At 35.6% G+C, this 25,442-nt stretch overlaps 1 protein-coding gene across 2 annotated transcripts in view; it reads left to right on the top strand.

The window, feature by feature from the left end:
• Positions 1 to 240: 240 nt before the first annotated feature.
• ENTHD1 (ENTH domain containing 1) overlaps positions 241 to 25,442 on the top strand; it is a 70,178-nt gene continuing 44,976 nt past the window's right edge. Inside the window, exons 1-2 of one of the 2 annotated variants that reach the window (XM_082352780.1) lie at positions 241 to 836; positions 19,488 to 19,611. In XM_082352780.1, coding sequence (XP_082208906.1) covers positions 705 to 836; positions 19,488 to 19,611 — 256 coding nt within the window. In that variant the 5' untranslated portion in view covers positions 241 to 704. Of the gene's footprint in view, positions 837 to 6,123; positions 19,621 to 25,442 lie in introns of those variants that run through there. The other variant, XR_014233785.1, reaches the window with a different exon arrangement.

Below are 25,442 nucleotides of genomic sequence, written 5' to 3'. Positions count from 1 at the left end.
AAGTCTTCAAGTACCCCCAGAGGTGTGCATATACCAGTTTGAAGATAGATTTCTTATGCTTTTTGTTGTCCCCAATAATATGCTGAAATATAGTTGCTGCTAATACTTTTGTTTACATAGTAATTAACATAGGAAGGAAAGTGATATTAAGACTACAAGAACATTAAATTCAGCAAAAATATATAAACAGATATATCAGCTTATCTTCACTGGCATTTCTTTTTTGTTTAAATTTTTAAATTTTGTTTAAAAGTTTCTTTTTATAAAATAATCTATACATTTCTGACTAATTTTGCCTAGAACACATGAAATTCACACTGCAGTAATAAAGTTCTTTTAAATATTATTAGAATAATTATAATTGTCATTCCTGCTTTGCTAAAATTTCATTTGAGTAATTTTCATTTTCAAACTCTATTTTCTACACTATATTATACTTTATTTTTAAAAATGTTTCAAATAATAAAACTTAAAATTGAATCATTGATGGGAGAAAGGGCTAGAATTGAATTTGTATTTTTAAAATTTGTCTGAACTTGTCAATTATGATAAAGGGATATATTAAATGATTAATATTCATAGGTAACCATTGGCACATGATGTATATTTTGTAGACAAAATGGATCTTCAGAAGTGATTAACTTAAAAATTGTGAGCTAATGTGAAAACATTACTCTTTTCTGTCAAAGTAAAATCTTAGCTTTATGTTGTTGACAGAAAACACTTCCAAGGCAGGATTGAAACAAGAGCAGTGTCAAGACATTCAGTTGCCTAGCAGAACTGTGTTGTCCCAGGAAACCCTACCCGTCAAGATTAATGCTTGGAAATCAACAGAGGTAAGTCATTATAGTAGTTTCCTATTGCTGCTCTAACAAATTACCACAAACTTTGTGCCTTAAATCAACACAAATGTAGTATTTTAGAGTTCTATGTGTTAGAAGTCTGACCCAGGTCTCACTGTCCCAGAATCAAGGTGTCTGCAGGGCTGTATTCCTTTCTGGAGGCCCTATGGGAGAATTTGTTTTCTTGCTTTTTCCAGCTTCGTGTGTTCTAAGAGAAACTGTGCTTGTCTTTTAACTTTGTTTTTGATGTCTTCTGTTATACAGAAATTTAAATAAGAATAAGGTTAAATTAAAGTTTTCCTTTATAGTTCGTGCTTTTTTTTTTTTTTTAAGTATTTATTTATTTATTTATGGCTGTGTTGGGTCTTCGTTTCTGTGCGAGGGCTTTCTCTAGTTGTGGCAAGCGGGGGCCACTCTTCATCGCGGTGCGCGGGCCTCTCACTGTCGCGCCCTCTCTTGTTGCGGAGCACAGGCTCCAGACGCGCAGGCTCAGTACTTGTGGCTCACGGGCCCAGTTGCTCCGCGGCATGTGGGATCTTCCCAGACCAGGGCTGGAACCCGTGTCCCCTGCGTTGACAGGCAGATTCTCAACCACTGCGCCACCAGGGAAGCCCTATAGTTCGTGCTTTTTAAAATCTTATTTAAGAAATTCTTTTTTTAATCCTAATATAATAAAGGTGTCTTATTTTTTTCTTCCAATGTTCAAATTTTATGCCCTCTAGAATTTTACTATATAGTGTAAGATAGGGGTCTTATTTTATTTGTCCCCCTGTGGATAAGCAATATTTAATTTTTTGAACAGTCCATCTTTCTCTATGCATTAAAAAAAGTTTTTATTGCAAGATAATTATAGACTTATAGGATGTTGCAGAAACAGTACAGAGTCCCATGTACCCTTCACCCAGCTTTCGCCTGTGTTGACTTCTATATAGCTGTAGTACAATATCAAAATCAGGAAATAAACGTTGGCATGTTATGCTAACTAGACTACAGACCTTATTCAGTTTTCAAATTTTCAGTTCAGTATTCATTTTTTCAACCTGCATCGTGTGTGTATGTGTGTGGGTTCTATGTAATTTCATCCTAAGTATAGATTCCTATAACCAGCACCAAAATCAAGATACAGAACTGTTCTATCACCACAAAAGAAGTTCCTCATGCTATTCACCCCATCCCACTCCTCCCAACCCCGTATATGGGCAACCACTAATCTTTTCTCCATCTCTGTTGTTTTGTTACTTCTAGAATGTTGTGTAAATGGACTCAGACTGTACATAACTTTTTGAGATAGATTTTTTTTTTCACTCAGCATAATGCTCTTGAGAGCCACTCAGGTTGTTGCATGAATCAATAATTCATGCCTTTTTATGGATAAGTAGCATCCCATAGTATAGATGTACCAGAGTTTATTCAACCATTCACCCACTGAAGGATAGTTGAGTGTTTCCAGTTGGGGGCTGTTTATGAATAAAGCTGCTGTGAACATTTGTGTACAGGTTTTTGTATGTGAAGTTTTCATATATCTGTGATAAATGTCCAAGAGTGTGCTTGCTGGATTGCATGGTAAGTGCATATTAAGTTTTTTAAGAAACTGTCAGACGGTTTTCCAGTGTGGCTGTACCGTCTTACATCCACCAGCAGTGTATGAGAGATCCAGTTTCTCTGCATCCTCACCAACTTTTGGTATTACCACTATTTTTATTTTAGTTATTCTACTCGGTTTCTTGTGAGATCTCATTGTGGTTTTAATTCGTGTTTCCCAAATGGCTAATGATATTGAACATCTTTTTATGTGCTTATTTGTACCATCATAACTTCTCTTTGGTTAAATATATATATTCATATTTTTTGCCCATTTTCTAATCAGGTTGTTTTTTACCATTGAGTTTTGAGAATTCTTCATTTATTCTGGATTCAAGTCCTTTGTCAGAGAGGTGACCTGCATATATTTTCTTCCAGTCTGTGGCTTGTCTTTTCTTTTTAACAATATCTTAACAGAGCAACAGTTTTAAATTTTGGTGAAGTCCAATTTATCAATTTTTTATTTTGTGGATCGTGCTTTTGGTGTCTTATCTAAGAACTCTTTGTCTAACCCAAGGTTGTATAGATTTTCTCCTAAAAGCTTTATAGTTTCATGCTTTACATTTAGGTCTGTGATCTATTTTGATTTAATTTTTGTATAAGGTGTGAAGTATAGGTTGAGGTTTAAAAAAAAAAATTTCTTTTCCCTACAGATATCCAGTTGTTTCAACACCATTGTTGAAAAGACTTAAATTTTACTCTAATATGCTTAAGTGTGATTTTCTTTCTCTCTCTTCTTTGTCAATCAATGAGACTTTCCAGTGGGAGGTCTTTCATCTTTATTTAATTCTGAGACAGTTACCTCTGGTTCAAATATTTCTTACTGTTTATTTTCATTTTCTCTCTTTCTTATCTGGGCTCTTCTTATCTGGATATTAGTAATTCTCTTTCTATCTTCATATCTCTTAACTTTTCTTTACAGTTCCTATTTATTGTTTTCTTTTTTCTTCTTCTAGAGTTTCTCAAGCTGATCTTCCAGTTTAATAATTTGTTCTCAGCTATGTTCATTCCACTGTTTATTCCATCTGTGTTCTCTATTTCAACATTGTTTTTACATTTGATATTTAATATTTCTATTTCATTCTTTTTATTGTGTTTTTTCCTGTTTCATATTGCTTATCCCTTTCCTTATTTATTTTAGTATGTGTATTAAGTTTATTTTAACTTCTTGGTCCATCTTTTCTAATATCTGCGCTTCTGAAGAAACCTGTAATTCAGTTTTTTTTTTAAAAGTTTTGATCCTCAAATGACTGGTTACCCCTCGGGGTTACGGCTGCTCTGTCTAGGATTGCTAGAGGTCGGACCTTAGTCTGTGTCAGCCCTATCAGCTTAAGTGGAATGTAGGGGAAGTGGACTCTACGGTGGAGAGCACCTCTGTCCCCTCCCCGCTCCCTCCAAGAATACCAGAGTTAATCATTCCTCACTCTGAGGATCAATGCCTCAAATTAGATCTTTATCCTTAGCACCCCAAGAAGAAGCAGCTTTAGAGGGAGGCACTCCTTAAATTGTAAACCATCTGCCCTGGGGGATTGGAAAAGGAAGTGTGAAGAAACATCTTCTCAAGCCTACCTAGTCAGTCCCCACTGAGTGTTCTTACCTCCTCGGGGCTTCTGCACTCACCGGAAGCACTCCCTCCCGAGTTTAGCTCTCTGACTCACAGCAGGTGTGCAGGCAGGTTCCAAGGCAGTGAGTGGGCAGTAATTCCACCAACTCCTTCCTTATTTTATTCAACCATTGCACAGGCCACCTTCTGCCCCAGGCTGAAGCCAACTAGACACCCTCACCCCCCTCACACACAAACATACCAGTTCAGAATAGCCACGCCATCTCCTCTGCAGCCCCTCATGGTTTTTTTCTCATTTTTAAAAAAATTTTTATTGGGGTATAGTTGATTTACAGCGTTGTATTAGTTTCAGGTGTACAGCAAAGTGAATCTGTTATACATATACATGTATCCAACTATTTTTTAGACTCTTTTCCCATATAGGCCATTACAGAGTATTGAGTAGAGCTCCCTGTGCCATACAGTAGGTCCTTATTCATCATCTATTTTATATATAGTAGTGTGTGTGTGTGTGTGTGTCAATCCCAGTCTTCCAATTTACCCTTCTCCCCCTTACCCCCCAGTTAACCATAAGTTTATTTTCTACATCTGTAACTCTATTTCTGTTTTGTAGATAAGTTCATTTGTAGCCTTTTTTTTAGATTCCACATATAAGCAATATCATATGATATTTGCCTTCCTCTGTCTGACTTCACTCAGTATGACAATGTTTAGGTCCATCCATGTTGCTGCAAATGGCATTATTTTGTTCTTTTTTATGGCTGAGTAATATTCCATTGTACTGTATATACGTACCACATCTTCTTTATCCATTCCTCTGTTGATGGATATTTAGGTTGCTTCCATGTCCTGGCTATTGTAAATAGTGCTGCAATGAACATTGGGGTACATGTATCTTTTCAAATTATGGTTTTCTCTGGATAAATGCCCAGGAGTGGGATTGCAGGATCATATGGTTTTAGTTTCAGTTTTTTAAGGAAACTCCATACTGTTCTCCCTAGTGACTGTACCAGTGTAGGAGTACACTGTAGTGTAGGAGGGTTCCCTTTTCTCCACACCCTCTCCAGCATTTATTGTTTGTAGATTTTTTGATGATTGTCATTCTGACCAGTGTGAGGTGATACCTCATTGTAGTTTTGATTTGCATTTCTCTAATAATTAGTGATGTTGAGCATCTTTTCATGTGCTTTTTAACCATCTGTATGTCTTCTTTGGAGAAATGTCTATTTAGATCTTCATCCCATATACCTAGGAATAAACCTACCTAAGGAGGCAAAAGACCTATACTCAGAAAACTATAAGATACTGATGAAAGAAATAAAAGATGACACAAACAGATGGAGAGATATACCATGTTCTTGGATTGGAAGAATCAATATTGTTAAAATGACTATACTACCCAAAGCAATTTACAGATTCAATGCAATCCTTATCAAATTACCAATGGCATTTTTCACAGAATTAGAACAAAAAATTCTTCTCATTTTGATGTCGTCCCTTTATAGTATCTCCAAGCTTGATCCTGAGGGAGGGGGCCACTGAATCAGAACTGGAACCTGCTCTGTTCTTCAGTGTTCTCTGACCTTCCCAGGCATGTACCTGCTTACTTCTATTTGTACTTTCACATAAGAACACACATCTTTAATTCTGGCATATATAGCTCCTCAAATAATATTTTTTTCTCTATTTCCTTGAAATTTTTTTTTTCTGCTTAATTTCTTTTAGGTATATATTGGGCCATTTAATGTCTCATTTTCTATGTCTTTCAACTGCTTTATTTTATTAAAATTTTTATTGAAATATAGTTGATGTGCAATATTATGTTAGTTTCAGGTATACTACCTAGTGATTTGACATTTGCATACATTATGAAATAATCACCATGTTAAGTCTAGTAACCATCTGTCCCCAACAACTGCTTTTAAAAGTAGTTTTTTGTAAAAAAAAAAAAAAAAGGTCATGAAGAACCTAGGGGCAGGACGGGAATAAAGATGCAGACCTACTAGAGAATGGACTTGAGGACAGAGGGAGGGGGAAGGGTAAGCTGGGACAAAGTGAGAGAGTGGCATGTACATATATACACTACCAAATGTAAAACCGATAGCTAATGGGAAGCAGCTGCAGAGCACAGGGAGATCAGCTCGGTGCTTTGTGACCACCTAGAGGGGTGGGATAGGGAGGGTGGGAGGGAGGGAGATGCAAGAGGGAAGAGATATGGGGATACATGTATATGTATAGCTGATTCACTTTGTTATAAAGCAGAAACTAACACACCATTGTAAAGCAATTATATTCCAATAAAGATGTTAAAAAAAAAAACTTAAAAAAATAAAAGTAGTTTTTTGTTTCATTATGTCTCCATGCTGCATTTTAGGTAATTAATCAGAACCATCTTCCAGTTCATTTTCTTCTCCTTTCACCTCTGTCCACTCTAGAATTTTCCCTGTCCATTAAGTGTTTTATTTCGATAGCTATTGCATTGCTTTTTTACAGGATATTCATTTGTACTTATTTCATCTCTGCCTGTCTTGGCTTCTTGTTTTTTTATTCCTTTAAATTAATGCTAACCTTTCCATTTTCTTTTTGAGAACTAAATATACTTAGTTTTATATGCTTTTTAGATTTCTTAGTTTCATTTTGTCAGGAGTGGGTTCAGTTTTCTTTCTGTGTTTTGGAATACTGGTTTGTAAGCTCTCCTTGAGTGGCTCAAGTTTTTTATCTTTCTTTTTCTCTGAGTGTCCTTAACCTTTCCTGCCTAACAGTTCTTCATTTGCCTCCTCCTGACACCTGGGACTACGTAGCACATTCAGAACCTACCCGGGCAGCTTGGGGCTCCTTTCTTTTGCTCGTGTCAGAGATATTGCAGATCCGGCCCCCAGACCAAAGGATGCTGTGGCTCAGTTGCTAGTGAAGTTTAGTTTGTGTCTTCTCGCCTGCTTGTGTACTACTTCCAGAAGCCATAGTCCCGGGCTGTGACTGATGCCAGGTTATTTCAGCTTCCTTTGTAAGTAGTGGAGCCCAAGGCCTGGCATAGTTTCAAGCAGTGAGCCCATATTTAGCACTCCTATCTTGGATGGTCACTTTAAATCTGTGTTTACCACTCTGGAATTAAGCTCCTGGTTTTCTCTGCCTTTTTCTGGACCCAAAATCCCAAAGGTCCACAGCTTCAACCTCCTTACCATCATGTGTTTTGTGTTCGTGCTCTCATCCATGAAGATGTTCATGTTGTCTTTTAGCATGACTGTACCTTTAATTCTCACCTTTGTATTTTCTCTTTCATTACTATGTGTTTGGAGAACACATATCCCTGAAATATGAACACATAGAACCATCTTGACTGGAAACCTGTTCCACTCAAGACTGTATGAAATTATCTCTTTGATTCATTTTTCTGTTTTATGTGTGTTTCTCCTACTAAAAGGAAAGCTCCTTTTCAGGTGCTTTGGAGACCTTTCTAGTCTTATTCATTATTGAATCTTCAGTTGCCAGATTCTTGTTAATGAAAAGTGAAATGAATGGATGAGTAGACACTCAGTGTTAGCTCCCTTCCCCTCTTTTCCTGTGATAGAGGCTTGTTTGGCCTCCTGCTCAGAGTGCTTTGTTTAGTGTTCTGCCACAGTTCCTATGAGGGAGGGTTGAAATTATTTCTTGGCCTTCTGTTCCCAGCCCTTTTCCCCAACCAACTAAGTATTGGATTTACAAGATTTTCTAGCAGCTCAGAAAAGTACATAAAATTAAAATTTCACTGTTTCTTAATTGCATAATAGTCCACAGATTGAAAATACATAGGTTATTTTCAAAGGTATGACATTAAGGCAAAATGATTTTAAAATCTGAGATCAGTTTATTTGCTCCTGATGGCTTTTAAAGAAGAGAATAGACTTGAATAATCTTATATGCTTTAGAGGGTAACAGACATAAAATATCACCTAGTGGTTTTTTTTTTTTAAATCAGTCTTTAAATTCTCATTTTTATTGTTTTTTCTTACTTTAGAAGAACCCACCATAATTGATTTACATCATTTCACATCTTATATCTGTGAGCAGAAAATGATACCCTTATCTCAAAAGATGTTTAAAGCTAGATTTTCCTTTTTCAAAGCATTACTATATCAGGACACTATTCCATCGTCCTACTGACAAGCATTACTGTTATTACTGTCATGAACATTTGATGCAATCCAATATGTCCTCTTCAGTAATCTGCTTTTGTAGCGGAAGACAAAACCTACCACGTTGAATAGTAAATCTAATTGTTGTTGCCAAATGTACTGCATCTACATTAAAATTCTCATGTTTTTAATACAGAGTGAGAAAGAAATGATATCGTTGATTGCTTAGGCAAAATGAGGAGTGCTTAAAAAATCTTTTAAAAACTTTAAATGGAAACTTCTTTAACTACTCTCTTTCTACAAATGTGAAAATGATCTAAAAGCAGTAAATAAAATTCTTAACAGAATAGGGCTTTCAAAAGCAGAATAGTACTTGCCTCTGATACAGTCAAAACTAAGGAAAACCTTTAAATTTATGACACTTGGATGAGTTTTCTCTCTGTGTACTGTCCAGAATTTTTATTATTAAATTTGCTAATTAATAAGACTATTTGTAGCTTTTCACCAGCTCAAAAGACCTTCCTCTTTTCTTGCTTGAGGAGATTCAACAATGAGGTTATGATTTTTTTGGTCTCAGTTGTTTCCATAGCAACAGTTAGGGATGCTATAAATTGGTTCACACAAAAGTAAATCTGACCAAAGCCTTCAGTGTAGTTGTGCGTTACTAAATCGCTAGTGACAGAAGATAACTGTTTACTTCTTACTGCCTCTGTTTATTGTTTGTTAGGTGAAGAGTAAACAGTTTTTATCCTTGGATCAATTAGCATATCATTTATTATATTTGCAAAAATTTGAACTCATCAAAGCTGTTAGAGAAATGGAAATTATACTTATTCTAATTATGTTAATTCACCATCCTTTTGCCTCTTTTCTGCATCATTGCTTTGTGCTTAAAAGTCCTTTATTTTCATGTTTGGGCTTTTATTCTTTTTAAGTTAGAAAATACTTGTTGAAAAAAGTTTAAACAATATAAAAGGGTAAAGAGTGAAAAACAAAGTTTCTTCTTACTTCTCTATACTCTTTCAGTTCCCTTCGTCAGAGGCAATTATTACAAAGTTTTTATGAATTTTGGGGGAGAAATTTTCTGTGTCCATACATTTTTTACCTAAATGGATTCATTCAAGATATACTGCTCATTCATTCAAGATATACATGCTTCTAACTAAATAATATATCTTCATCTTTCTATATAATAAATGCAATCATTTGATGTAAATTGTTCCAAAATACGCTTTTTTCACTAAACTATATATTATGGACATATTTCTATATTAGTACATATAGATGTGCTGTATTCTTTTTTCATTATCACCATTATTATTAATTTTTCAAAAAAGATCTAAACACAAGGAGAGAAAGAACAGGGGACTAATTCACACACTTAATAGAAGTATCAATAATCAACCTCTGTTCACAAATATTACAACTTTCCTAAGGTAGCTACTATACACATGTGACTATTTAAATTTAAATTAATAAAATGAAATGAAAACTTTAGTTTCTCAGGCACACTAGCCACATTTCAAATGCTCAACAGTCACGTGTGGCTGGAGGCTACCATGTTGGATGGTGCAGACTAGAACATTTCTAGTATTGAAGAAAACTCTGTTGGACAGTGAGGGTACCACCCTTGCCGCTTTAAGGCCTGGAGGTAGAGAACTTAAAGAGACAGAGGCCAAGAGTCAAGGGTATGTGGTTTTCCTTTAAAATTGTAAGGAATTTCCAATGCTGCATCGAAAAATGGACATTTAAAAAAAATCTCTTTATCAGCAGTAAACATAAAAATTAGTTCTTATCACAACTTCAAATAGAATGCATAGCTGCCAAGAATTTTTCTTTTTGTTTTCTTTTTTTTTACATCATGAATTGATTACCACAATTAAGTTTAGTAAACATCCGTCATTTCATATAGATGCAAAATAAAAGAAAAAGAAAATAATGTTTTTCCTTGTGATGAGAACTTAGGATTTACTTTCTTAACAACTTTCATATATAATATACAGCAGTGTTAATTATATTTATCATGTTATACATTACATCCCTAGTACTTATTTATCTTGTGCTGTATTCTTGATGTATAAATGAATCTTAATTTATTTAACCAATCCCTGTTGGTAATCATCTTGGGATTTTTTATGTTTTTGTCTCTTAAAAGCAATGTTGCGATAACAACCTTATACATACGTTTTTATGATGCTGTCCCAGAAGTGGAATTGCTGAAAGGTCATGTTTATTTTTAGTTTTGAAAAGTACTGCCAAATTGTCCTCCCAAAAGTTGTACCAATTTATATTCACCAAATGTGTATCCCCTCATCTTTGCAAATACTGAGTATTATCAAATGTTTACCTATTTGTCAGTCTGAGGTAGAAAAATTTTGTTTTAATTTGTTTTATCTTAATTGTATATAAGATTGAACTACTTTTCATGTGTTTATTGGGCATTTGGGTTTCTTTTTATTTATTAACTCTATTCGTGTCCTTTGTTCATTTTTCTGTTTGGTTTCTCACCTTTTTCTTTATCAGTTTCTAGAGCTATTTGTTAAATATTTAGCCTATTATCTGGTCCTTTATCTATTCATTTTTAGTTTTTCGTTTGATTTTTCACTTTATTTATGGGCTTTTTTTTTTTTTTTTGCCTTTGTAAAGGAAAAACACATTATTCCTCCTGTGTTTCTTCTTTACTGTCGTACTGCTACCACATTTCACTTCTAACACCAGAGACATGGGTTTTCCACACCTCAAGCAATTTTCTGACACCAGCTGGGTGTCCTACAATTTAATTTGTTTCTGACACTGTCTACCTGGAGACAGTGTCAGATCCCACAGGTTAAGGCCTCAGTCCACAAGACTTCCCTCTCCCTGCCTGTTTCAGATACCAATTGCAAGTCCCAGGTTGTCACCTGTACTTCTGGCTGACCACTGTAAATCGGTGTTCCAATGACCCCTTCCTTAGGTTCGATCATTTGCTAGAATAGCTTACAGTGCTCAGGGAAACATTTACATTTACTGGTTTATTATATAATAAAGGATACGATAAAGGACACAGATGAACAGCCAGATGAAGAAATACATAGGGTGAGATCCAAAAATGCATCCAAAATGGTTTTGAGTGCAGGAGCTTCTGTGCCCGTGGAGTTGGGGTGTACCAACCTCCTGGCATGTAGATGTGTTCACCAACCCAGAAGTTCTTTGTACCCTGTAGTCTGGGGATTTTTTATGGAGGCTTCATCATGTAGGCATGATTGATCATTAACTCAATCTCTAACCCCTCTCCCTTCTTGGAGGGTGAGGGTTAGGGGCTGAAAGTTTCAAGTTTCTAATCATGGCTTGATCTTTCTTGTGACCAGTCCCCGTCTTGAAGCTATCCAGGAGCCCACCAAGAGTCACCTCATTAGAACAAAAGACATTCCTATCGCCCAGGAAATTCCAAGGGATTTAGGAGCTCTGTGTCAGGAACCAGGATCAAAGACCAAATGTTAGAACACAAGATGCTCCTAGTACTCTTACCATTTAGGAAATTATAAGCGTTTTAGGAGTTCTGTGCCAGGAACCACGGACAAAGACCAAATATATATTTCTTACTATGATCACAGTATCACAGCCTTATAGAAATTTAATTTTAATGTAGTCAAATGTGCCTTTTTTTTTTAACAGCTTCTAGATATTAAGTCATTTCTAAAAAGACTTTCTCTAGTCTAAGACTTTATAAAATGTCACCTTGGCTTTTTATTTTAACAGACTATTATTTAGATCAGTTTTAGGTTCAGCAAAATTGAGAAGAAGGTACAGAGATTTCCCTATATACCCCCATCCCCACCCCACACCCCACTATCAGTATCCCTCATCAGAGTGGTACATTTGTTATCATCAATGAACCTAAATTAACACTTCAATATCACCCAAAGGCCATAGTTTACATTAGGGTTCACTCCTGGTGTTGTATATTCTAAAGATTTTGACAAATGTATAATGTTATGTATCTGCCATTATAATATAGCGAATAGTTTCATTGCACTAAAAACCCTCTGTGCTCCACCTATTCATTCCTTCCTCCCCACTAACCCCTGGCAACCAATTATTCTTTTACACTCTCCATAATTTTATCTTTTCCAGGAAGTCATATACTTGGAATTATACAGTGTGAAGTCTTTTCAGGTTGACTTCTTTTACTTAGTAATATGCATTTAAGATTCCTCCATGTCTTTTCATGACTTGATAGCTCATTTCTTTTTAGTGCTGAATAATATGCCATTGTTTCGATATACCACAGTTTATTAATCCATTCAGCTACTGAAGGACATCTTGCTTGCTTCCAACCTTTGGCAGTTATGAATAAAGCTACTATAAACAATGATGTGTAGGTTTTTGTGTGGACATAAATTTTTAACTCCTTTGGGTATGTACCAAGGAGCGCAATTGCTGAGCTGTGTGGTAATAGTATGTTTATTTTTGTAAGAAACTATCCCAGTCTTTTTATGCTTTAATTTTAAAAATGTATTTAAATGCTATCTATCAAGAATTTGTTTTGATAGATGGAGAGTGTTAGAGATCCACTTTTTAAAAAAAAAAAATTTTATTCATTTGGTTGTTCCGGGTCTTAGTTGAGGCACGTGGGCTCCTTATGTGTGGCATGTGAACTCTTAGTTGTGGCATGCCTGTGGGATCTAGTTCCCTGACCAGGGATCAAACCCAGGCTCTCTGCATTGGGAGCATGGAGCCTTATCCACTGTGCCACCAGGGAAGTCCCTAGAGATCCACTTTTAAAATTTTATTTTTACAAATGATAATCAGTTGTCTCAACATCGTTTGTTGAATAATCTATCTTTTCCCCATTGATTTGAACTGTGACTTCAATCACATAATAAATTCCCATTTATATTTGGCCCCATTCCTGGATTTTCCATTTGTTTATATTAAAGAAGTAACATGTAAAGATAAACCATAACATTAAAAAAGAAAGAAATACAGAAAAAGAAAGAAAAAAGAAAAGAAGGAAAGAAGGTAGGTTGCTCATAAGGGGACAGAGAGAATAAGGTGGAGAGGGGAAATAGAAGCTAGATTTCTTTGATTATACCTTGTTTTTAGATTTGTCACTGGAACCCTGGAAATATTTTGCATAATTATAAGACAAAAGTGAACTAAAGAAAATGATCCCTAAAAATGTAAAATAAAATTTACCTTTCATTCAGTCGGTGTTTTTATTCTGAGATGTTGGTATTTTTTATCTGAGATTATGTGAGTATAATGTGGTGTGAATCAAATAATAATCATGTGGTACTTTATTTTCTTCATCTTTGGTGTCCTTGAGACCTGGGATTCTGAGAGTCAGAGAAAGAAGATAGGGATGTAAGCAAGAAGAGATTGCCAGAACCCAATAGATCGGAATTGAATTGGGTGAATTTTACCTTAAAATTTTTTTGGTAATTAAAAAACTTCTAAATTATCCATAGGTCAAAGAGGAAGCTCAGAAGAAATTTTAAAATACATAGAGCTAAACGAGAAGGCAACACAACATATCAAAATATATGAGACACAGCTAAAGTAGAGGTGAGAAGGAAGTTTATAGCCCTAAATGCTTAAATTAGAAAAGAGGAATATAATTTTAAAAGAAGAGAGAAAAGGTCTAAAATCAATAATCTAAGTTTCTTCTTCAAAAAATCTAAGAAAAGCAAAATAAACCTATAGGAAACAGAAGAAAGGAAATAGTAAAGAGCAGAAATCAATGAAATTGAGAACAGGAAAGCTGTTAACAGAGAAAATGAATGATACAAAAAGCCAGTTCTTTGAAAAATATGTAATTGATGAACCTGTAGTAACACTGACAAAGATAAAGAGAAAAGATACAAATCACCAATATCAGGATGGAATGGGGTATCACTGCAGTTCCTGTAGCCATAAAAGGACAATAAAATATTACTACCAATTTTATGCTCATAAAGTTGACAACTTAGAAGAAATAGAACAATTTCTAAGAAAGTACAAACTACTAAAACTCAAACAAGATGAACTACAACCTGCAACTGTTACAAAAATTGAATTTATAGTATAAGTGTCCTGAAAAAAAAAATCTCTGGACCCAGATGGTTTTACTGGAGAATTATACCAAACCTTTTTTTTTTTTTTTTTTGGCCACACTGCGAGGCTTGCAGGATCTTAGTTCCCTGACCAGGGATTGAACCCATGCCCCCTGCAGTGGAAGCTCAGTGTCCTAACCACTGGACTGCCAGGGAATTCCCTACCAAACTTTTAAAGAAGAATTAGCATGAGTTTTACACAGTGTCTTCCAGAAAATAGGAGGGAACACTTCCCAATTCATTTTAGGAGGCGAGTATTACCCTGATACCAACACCAGACAAAAACAATATGAAAAAAGAAAATACAGACTATTATCTCTCATGAAATTATACAGAAATCCTCAAAAAGACTTATCCAGTTGAATCCAACAATGTATAAAAAGAATTATATACCATGACCAAGTGGGATTTGATCTAGGTATGGAAGCCTGGTTCAACATTTGAAAATCAGTCAGTGTAATTCATCATACCTACAGATTAAAGAAGAAAAAATCATAGGATTATGTCAAGTGATGCAGAAAAGCATTTGACATAATTCAATACCCATTTAAGATAAAAACTCTTAGCAAATTATAACTAGAAGGGAATTTCCTTAAATTGATAAAGATCATCTATACAAAACCTACAGCTAGTATAATGGAGCAGGACCCTATGGTCTATGTCCCCCATGTCCTCAGCCTGCCTTTTGTCTGTGGGAAAGCTTTAGCCAAAGAATAAGTTTAATCAGAGAAGTGAGAAAATGCAGAAACAAAGGAAAACAGTCAAAGAAGACCAAATAATAATAGTTTAGTCATTGAGCATAGTCAAGGACCTTTAGCTCCTTCTCAAGGGCTATAGATAATATTCTGAGCCATATCCTGTGACGTGTCTTATAGATACTGAAACCCCCACCAGGTGGAAGAAGTTAACTACATGATGACCAGACTGTAGCCATGACATAAGCTGATACAACTCCGAGAATTGGCCCCAAGGAAATGGGAACAAACTGATCCTGGAACTGAAGATTAGCTGTACTTCAATCAAGATGACGCTGATCAGACAACCAATGACCAATTTCAAGATGACTGTCAGAGTTGACTGTGCTGTTTCTGCACGTACCCCCTTCCCTCAGCCTATAAAAGCTCCTGCTCACGGATTGTCAGTGGGGGGGAGTCGGCCTTTGGACAGACGTCCGCCCTCCCCTCCCCAGTTGCTGGCATCTGAAATAAAGCAAACTTTCCTTTCCACCAGTCTGGCCTCTTTATTGGCTTTTGAGCGGCGAGCAGCCGGACCCCACTTTTGGTTACACTGGCATCATAAATAAGGGTGAATGCTTTCCCTCTAAGATAAGAAACAAGGCAAGGACTCTTACTCAACATAGTATAGGAAGTTCTAGCCACTGTAATAAGGCAAGAAAAAGAAAGGAAAAGCATGCAAAATTTAAAGGAAGAAATAAAACTGTCCTTATTTACAGGTGACATGATTGTTTGCATAGAAAATCTCAAGGAAATGATACAACAAACCTCATAGAACCAGTAAGTGAATTCAACAAGGTTGTAGGGTATAAGATCAACATACATAAATCAACTGCATTTTTATATACTAACAGTGAACATGTGGTAACTGAAATTAAGACATATGCCACTTATAATCACTTCCCTGGAATGAAATCCTTAGGTATAATTATATCAAAACCTGTACAGGATCAGTATACTGAAAATTATAAAATACTGATGAAAGAAATTAAAACCACCCAATTAAACACCTACCATGTTCATGGATTGGAAGACTCCACATAGTAAAGATGTCATAGTAAAAATGCCCCTAATTACTCTATAGGTTTGATGCACTTCCTATTAAAATTTCAGCAAAGTTTTTGTAGACATAGATAATAAGCTTATTCTAAAATTTATATGGAGGGACTTCCCTGGCGGTCCAGTGGTTAAGACTGTGCTTCCAATGCAGGGGGCATGGGTTTGGTCCCTGGTTGGGAACTAAGATCCCACATGCTGCGCAGCATGGCCAAAAGATTTTTAAAAATAAATAAATAAATAAAATTTATATGTAAAGGCACAGGCCCTAGAATAGCTTAAACCGTCTTGGAAAAAAAAAAAAGAATAAAGTGGGAGTAATCACTCTGCCTGATATTAAAACCTACTGCATAGCTACTGTAATCAAGGGAGTGTGGTATTGATAGAGAGACACTTAGGTCAGCGGAACAGAATGGAGAACCAAGAAATAGACCCACACAAATATAGCCAACTGATTTTTGACAAAGTGCAAAAGAAATTCAAAGGAGAAGGATAACTTTTTCATCAAATGATATTGGAGCAGCTGGACATTCATAGGCAAAACCATGAACCTCAACTTAAACCTTATACAGAAATTCACTCCAAATGGATCACAGATTTAAATGTAAAATGAAAAGCTATAAAACTTTAAGAAAAATATTTGAGAAAAGTCTTGGGGTCTAGGGCTGGCCAAAAGCACGATCCGTAAAAGAAAACAAAAATGATGTCAGACCTCATCACAATCTGAAAACTTTTGCTCTGTGAAAGACCCTGTTAAGAGGATGTAAAGGCAAAGCACAAACTGGGAGAAAACATTTGCAAACCACATAACCAGCAAAGAACTAATATCTGGAGTATATAAAGAACTCTCTAGACCCAACAGTTAAAAACCAAACAATCCAATTAGAAAATGGGCAAATGATATAAACAGTCATTTCAGCAAATACAGGTAACAGATAAACAGATGAAAAGATCAACATCATTAGCCTTTAGGAATATATAATTTTGAAATATGAAATATCAAAATAGCTAAAATAAAAAACAGTGACAACACCAAATGCTGGTGATCATGCAGAGATACTGGATCACTCGTGTATCACTGGTGGGAATGTAAAATTGTACAGCTACTCTGGAAAACGATTTGACAGTTTCTTATAAAACTAAATATGTAGCTACCATATGACCCAGCAGTTTCACTGTTAGGCATTTATCTCAGAGATATGAAAACTTATTTTCATACACTGTACACTGTGTTCACAGCAGCTTTATTATAGCACAATTCTGGAAACAATCTAGATGGCCTATAACAGGTTAAACAAACTGTGATACATCTATACCATGGATACTACTTGACAATAAAAAGGAACAAGTTACTGATACACGCAACAACTTGGATGAATCTCCGGGAATTATGCCAGGTGAAAAAATCCAATTCCAAAAGGTTACATCCTGTATGATTCCATTTATGTAACATTCTTCAAATGTTGAAATTACAGAAATGAAGAATAAATTAGTAGTTGTGGGGAGCAGAGCATGGTAATAAAAAGGCATTAGGAAGGAGCCTTATGGTGATAGAAATGTTCTGTATTTCGATCATGTCAATGTCAATATCCTAGGTATGATATTGTACTATAATTTTGCAAGATGTTGCCTTTAGGGGAAACTGGATAAAGGATACACAGGATCTCTCTGTATTATTTCTTACAACTGGATATGAATCTACAATGACTTCAGAATAAAAGCTGAATTATGAAAAGTGGCAAATCACTTGGAAAGTGGTTTGACAGTTTCTAATGAAGTTAAAAATAAACCTATCCTATGACCTAGCCATCCTACTCCTATGTAAATATCCAGTAGTAATGAGTGCATTTGTCCACAAAAAGATTTGTGCAAGAATATTCATAGTAGCTTTATTCATAATAGCTGAAATATGGAAACACCCCAAATGTCCATATGCAGGAGAATGGATAAACAAATTGAGATATTTTCATGCAATGGAATACTTCTTATAGAAAAACAAACAAACAAACTACCGATACACACAAAATATGGATGAATCTCACAAATATTATGTTAAGCAGTGGGAATAAGATACAAAAGAATAAATAGGGTATGGTTACATTTATATGAAGTTCAAAAACAGGCAAACTTATTGATGGTGATAGAAGGTAGAATACTGTTTACTGGTGGCGGGAGTATGGTATCAACTGGAAAGGAGCTTGAGGGAACTTTCTGGAGTCAAGGAAATGTGGTTATGTAAGTATACACATAATGCTAAAAGTTACTGAGCTTTACACTTAAGGTTTTGCATTTTATTATATGTTAATTATACCTCAATAAAGTACGGCAAAAAAAATTATCTCCCATTCATGGGGGAAGAAAGACAGGTCAACCAATCCCACTGTGTAGACTTTGTTTGGATCCTTTTCCAGACTAGCTGTAGAAAAACCTATTTATGATACTTATGTTAAATTGAAAATCTGAACAGTTTATAATTGATGACATCAAGGAATTATTGTAAAGTTTACAGGTGTAAAATAATTATTATTGTTAAAGAGTTCTTATCGTTTAGAGATACATGTTGAAATAAGTGATATATCTAAGATTTGCTTCAAAATAAAACACATGAGGAGTGGTAAAGATACAAATAAAACAAGACTGGCTGTGAGTTGATTGTTGTTTAACCTATATGATTGGATTATTGTCTACTTTATACTCCATGATAAAAAGTTTAAAATTTTAAATATGGAAAAAAGATACACACAGGTAGCTTTGTTATTACCAATAAAACAGAATAATTGGCCTCTGAGATAGTATGTTCTAAGGATGCTCAAGGAGTGGTAGGGAAAGTTAATGCCCCAAACAAAATCATTGCTTGTCTGCACTAGGTGTCTTTAGCAAGGAGTGAGAATCTTTTTTTATAGTTGGAAGTTATAGTTCTTTATTATTTATTTATTTATTTTAATTGAAGTATATAGTTGATTTACAATATTATGTTAATTTCAGGTGTTCGGCATAGTGATTCAGTATTTTTACAGATACACTCCATTAAAAGTTATTACAAGATAATGACTATAATTCCCTGTCCTTGTTGTTTATCCTTGTTGTTTATCTATTTTATACATGGTGGTTTGTATCTCTTAATCCCATACCCCTAATTTGCCCCTCCCCCTTGCCTCTCCCCTTTGGTAACCACTAGTTTGTTTTCTATATATATGTCTGTTTCTGTTTTGAATATACGTTCATTTGCATTATTTTTTAGATTCCATATATAAGTGATTTCACTAAGCATAATATTCTCTAGGTCCATCCACGTTGCTGCAAAGGGAGTGGGGATTCTTAAGGGCAGAATACCACCCAACACTAAGTGGACACCCACGTGTAGATAACTTACGTGCAAGTTCTTTTCAGTCAAAATGTATTTATGATGATGTTAGCACATAGAGGCACATTGTATCTCCATAAGTTGTCCATTCGTTGTAGCATATTGAAGCAGTGGGATTAATTTTTTTTCTACTTTCATGTGCTCTCTTGTTTTCCATAAGGACCTGATGTTATTTTATGAGGATGATCCAAAGCCAGTTTTGCCGACAATTCCTACTTCCATTATCTCGTCAACTACATGGTTGTCAGAAGGGCAAACAGATGTCTGTAACCTCTGGGATGCAGGTAAATTAGGTAAAGAATAAAATTTTTACTCAGAAACATGAATAAGAAACAATGGACAGGAATTGTTTTTCATCAGATTTTATTTTGTGAAATATAGCAACAGTGGCTTTAATTTAACTTTGGTCATTAGGGACAGGGTTAGCATGGATAAATTCAACCCACACAGGATCCTGTAACCTTATTTTACCATTTGTTTCAATGATTTTTTTCTCTTTCATTGTTTTATTGAAAAAATTATTAACTACAAGCCTTAAATCTTTTATAAATTTTTTAAAGCAGAAAAATTCATTTTAGTTCCTTCTCTTGTTTGTATTAATCTTCTCTTTGATGAAGAGTTTAAATTATGATATTTTTCAGAAGCAAGCATTAGATGAAAATATGAAAAAGCATGATGCATGGTATACCACAAATTGGTTAATCATCTCTTGAGTAATTAACATTAGAGAGTGGCACAGTATAAAATTATCCAAAACTGGCCTCCAATAAATTACGCTATCAAATTCCAACTGGGCTCTACTGCTGCTCAAGATCTGATTGATCCACTGTCGAGCCACTCCATCCCGTCTATTCTCCATGAACTCTCAGTTTTCAATACATTCTTCCTCTTGATTTTCTCAGAAAATAGGATGAAAGATCTGCCAAGATGAGAACAAAATGTTCTCAGTAGCTTTTATTCCCTTGTATATCTTTGCTTTTATATTCATCCAGTCATCCTTTTCCTTTTCACAGAGTTGGCTCCTTATGTTCTGAGTTACATCTTCTCCCTCATCTTTGGACCATGCACCTCAATTTTCCCCTTATATTGCACCCTGATATCCAAAATATTAAAACTTAAGTTTATTAGTATAGGTTTATGTTACAAGTTCATATGTATATAGTTTTCTTATAAAGCCAGTTGTGAGAGTGATGAGGATATTTTAATAGACCCAAAAACAAGAAATTGTGGGTTATGGTGATATCTGTAGTACAAGTTTGGCATTATTCACATGAATAATTGGTTATAAGTGGTTACAATTTTTTAGACAGCTTGCTTTGTATTCTTAGAATACACTTTATGTAAACTGATCCAGATCCAGAAGTTTGAAAGAAGAACAGTAAGGAAAATGTTGTTGTATTTTAATATCTCCTAACATTTCCACCCCCTAATTTTTTTTTTTTTAAATCTTGCAGATACATTGGTTCCTACTCTTTTTTTTTTTTTTAATTTATTTATTTATGGCTGTGTTGGGTCTTCGTTTCTGTGCAAGGGCTTTCTCTAGTTGTGACAAGCAGGGGCAGCTCTTCATCGCGGTGCGCGGGCCTCTCACTATCGCGGCCTCTCTTGTTGCGGAGCACAGGCTCCAGACGCGCAGGCTCAGTAGTTGTGGCTCACGGGCCTAGTTGCTCCGCGGCATGTGGGATCTTCCCAGACCAGGGCTTGAACCCGTGTCCCCTGCATTGGCAGGCAGACTCTCAACCACTGCGCCACCAGGGAAGCCCCCACCCCCTAATATTTTTGAACAGACTTTATTTTTTAGAGCAGTTTTAGGTTCACAGCAAAATTGAAGGAAGGTACCAAGATTTCCCCATATAACCCTTGTCCCCAAACGAGCACAGCTCCCCCACTATCAGCATCCCACACCAGAGTGGTACGTTTGCTGCAATCAGTGAACCTACTTTAACACTATTTTTAATCACGCAAAGACCATACTTTTCACTGTGGTTCATTCTCAGTGGTGTACATTTTATGGGTTTTGACAAATGTATAAGACATGTATCCACCATTATAGTATTGTACAGAGTATTTCTCTGCCCTAAAAATCCTCTGTGTTCTGACTATTCATTCCTCCCTCCCCTCTAACCCCTGGAAACCACTGATATTTTAACTGTCTTCATAGTTTTGCCTTTTCCAGAAAGTCATATAGTTAGAATCATGCAGTATGTAAATTTTTCCGATTGGCTTCTTTCACTTAGTAGTGTGCATTTAAGGTACCTCCTTGTCTTTTCATGGCTTAATAGCTCATTTCTTTTTAGTGCTGAATAAGATATACTAGAGTACTTATCTATTCACCTACTGAAGAACATCTTGGTTGTGTCCAAGTTTTGGCAATTATAAATAAAGCTGCTGTAAATATCCTTGTGCAGGTTTTTGTGTTACATGTTTCTCGCTGCCAGCATTTTAATACAAGTGAATTTGAGTATAAATGAGCATCAGAGGCAACCCTTAAGAGGAAGAAGGTCACAAAACATGTCACTTGAGGGATGATTCCACCATTTTACTTGTTTAGGACTCATCTTAACTGGAGGAGGTTTTCCTATTTTTGAGTCTTTCCTTCACACTGATCTCAGAGATATCTTGCAAACGTAGATCTTAGCATTTCATTTTCCAGCTAAAAAACTTTCAACAATTCTCCACTGCCCATAAGTCTAATTTTTTTTTACTGTCATATAAGACTTTTCATAGTCTGGTTCCAGCCCGCCTTTTTTGGCCTCATCACCCAATACTGCCAGTATTCACAATACTTTATGACATTCTGTTACTTTCTCTTTAGAATGTGTTTGTTCCAGTTACTTCAGCTGTGTAACACATTGCTCTAAAGCTTTTATGGTGCAAAATAACCATTTATTCTGCTCATGGATTCTCTGGGTCAAGAATTAGGACAGGGCACAGTGGGGATGACTTGTCTCCGTTCCGTGACGTTATTTTATGTCTGGGCTTCAGCCCGAGAACACAGATGCTGGGGACAGGAATCATCTGAAGCCTCATTCACTTATGTGTCTGGTAGTTGATGCTTGCTATGTCAGCTGGGGGCCTCAGTTTCTCTCCACATGAACCTCTTTATGTACTCTCTCCACATGGGTTAGTTTGGGCTTCCTCATAGCATGGTGGCTGGGTTCCAAGGTTGAACATCCTGTGAAAGAAAGGACCAGGCAGAAGCTGAATAATCTCAAAGTCATGCTGTGAACTTCCTCCCCATTCAGTTTATCAAGGCAATAGAAAAGACTTGCCAAAGTTCAAAGGGAGGGTACGTAGATGCCTACCTCTCCATGGACAACTGTCAATGGCATATTGAAAGAAAAGCATATGGGATGGGATGTGTATTAGCACAGTCATCTTTGGAATGTACAGTCTGCCACAGTTCTCCATCAAATAATGAATGCTTAACAAAATCCTATTCAAACAGCAAGGCCCAGCTCAAATGTCACTATTGCTATAAAATCTTTCTGCACACTAAACTAGTTTCTCCTTTCAATGTGTTCCTGCAGGACTTTGCCCATTCCCCAAAAATAGAATTTCTAGTTTTGTATTGTAATGATTTAATACGTTTTATTTATTTTTAAATTATGTAAATAAGTGAGTATATTCTGACTTTTAACATCCGAATTCTGTAGATGGAACTAAAATCCCTCTTGACTGTCCCTTACCCCAACACACTCCCCTGTCCAGAGTTAACTGTTGTTTTCAATTGGTTGGTTACTCTCCAGACCTTTCTTTGTGTGTTTACATACATACATGTACCTTTAGAAGTATGTAGAATTGACTTTATTTTGTTTTAGAACATTGTTCTGTATTTTTTGGAAACTTTTTCTAAGCAGTATCACTTGTCAATCCTTCAGTGTATGTCAACATTTAGAGATTTACTATGTGTTTCTTAAACTCTTGCAATGCCTGGATTTTATAGTTTATTTCCATGCTGATAGACGTTTTGGTGTTTTATATTTTTCACTATTGCAAATAATGTTTCAGTCAATAGCTTCCTGCACATATGTGAGTGTTTCTTGAGGGCAAATTCCTGGGAATGGAATCCCTGGGTCATAATGTATGCCCATTTTCATTTTAGTTAATAGTGCCAATTAGCCCTCAAAATATCAATACCAATTTACACTGGCTTGCAGTATACAAGAGTACCTATTCACTCACACCCTCACCAGCACTTGATATTTTTCAAGTCTTATATTTTTATCACTTGGATAAAGGTTGCATTGCATAGTAGGTATAATCTGCACATTTCCACGTATTAGTTGTATATTTCTATTTCCTCTTCTATTGGATAAGCAGGATTGCCTGCTTATATCCTTAACCTATTTTTCTTTTGGATTGTATGTTGTTGTTAATATAAATTGATTTTGTCGGGACTTCCCTGGCAGTCCAGTAGTTGAGACTTCGCCTTCCAATGCAGAGGGTGCGGGTTCAGTCCCTGGTCGGGGAGCTGGGATCCCACATGCCTCACAGCCAAAAAACCAAAACATAAAACAGAAGCAGTATTGTAACAAATTCAATAAAGACTTTAAAAATGGTCCACATCAAAAAAAAAATCTTTTAAAAAAAAATTGATTTTGTAGCATTTTTACATAGATGTTACTAATCCTTTCTATTACATATGTTGCAAATATCACCTTCCAGGCTGTGAATTGTCTCTAAACTTTCTTTATAGAAGTTTTTTGTTTTGTTGGTGTCTTTATGGAAGTTTTGTATTTCGTGTAGTCATTTATTACTCTTTTCCTTCAGAGCTTTTGTTTTTTGTGTTTTTAAGAAGACTTATCCTACACCAAGTTCATAGTATGTATTTACCCATATTTTATTTTAATTGTTTTGGTTCTTTAATCCTTTGGGATTTAAAGTCTTTGTGAATGGTTTTAGATAGTGTCAGTGGGCAGCCGGTCGTCTCAGTTCATTTTTCTGTACTGTTTTGAAATGACTCTTTAACCTGTACTTAACAGTACCTGTTTTACGACTCTATTCTGTTTCACTGATCCATTTTTAAATTTCCTTTTTTTTGGAACTATTATAATAATTTGCCATAGTGTGAATGTATCTTATTTTATTTAACCAGTATTATGTTAATGGTCACTTAAGTTATTTCCATATTTTTACTGTTAAAAATAATGATGAAGTGACATTATTCTCCTCTCTCAAAAAAGTAGGCTTTTTATTGATATTTTTCCTCAATTTGAAGCAGATTCTAAAGTGCATTATTCTGAACTTCTGTTGGTAAATTCTGTCCAGTTCACAAACTTATCCCATCAACAGATGGTTCTAATTTCCATGTTACGATTTTGGCACCTTCAGCCCAAGGCAAAAGTGAAGTGGGAAAGTGATTCTGGTACAGCATCCTCAGTTCTTCTTTTCTTCCTTGCCCTTCCTCTCCCGAGGCGCACAGTGATGAGCTGTTTACACTCTGGCCTGCAGTGGATGGGAGCACTCACCACACCCTCACCGACACTCCTTCTCTGCCTCACTGGCCTCATCCCTTTCCTTCACTCTTGGAGGGACCACTCTTGAATTTTGTGCTCATCATTTCTTGCTTTTCTTTTGAGTTTTACTACCTATGTTTATACTCTAAACAATATATTATTTAGTTTTCACAGGCTTCTAAGCTTTATCTAAATGGAGTCATTCAGAATTTATTTTTCTGTGACTTCCTCTGTCACTCAATAGTATGTTCTTAGGATTCATCTATGTGTGTATATTGTTGTCATTTATTTTCACTGCTGTATAGTGTTTCACTGTATGCATATATTAGGATGTATTTATTCCATTCTAGAATACTATCATCAGTACTGTGTGTCAGGTTTTTTGTATTGCAAACAATGCTGTTTATGAACATACTTTTACAAGATTCCTGGTTCTCATGGACAAGTTTCTCTAGGGCATATATTTGGGAGTGCAATTGCTGATGGTTCAATATGAGCGTCTTCAGATTTACTAGATAAAGCCAAACTGTATTCCAAAGTTCACGTTGCTCTGTGTCCTCACCAACACTTGACATTGTCATTTTTGAAAAAAATTGCCGATCAGTTGGATGAGAATTGGCATCTCGTTGTTCTAAAGTGTATTTTTTTTAGTAATG

Source organism: Balaenoptera borealis (assembly GCF_965194805.1).
Source record: "Balaenoptera borealis genome assembly, chromosome: 13".
Classification (NCBI taxonomy): domain Eukaryota; kingdom Metazoa; phylum Chordata; class Mammalia; order Artiodactyla; family Balaenopteridae; genus Balaenoptera; species Balaenoptera borealis.
The sequence above is the reverse complement of the archived record's forward strand: the minus strand, read 5'-3'. Positions and strand labels throughout refer to the sequence as shown.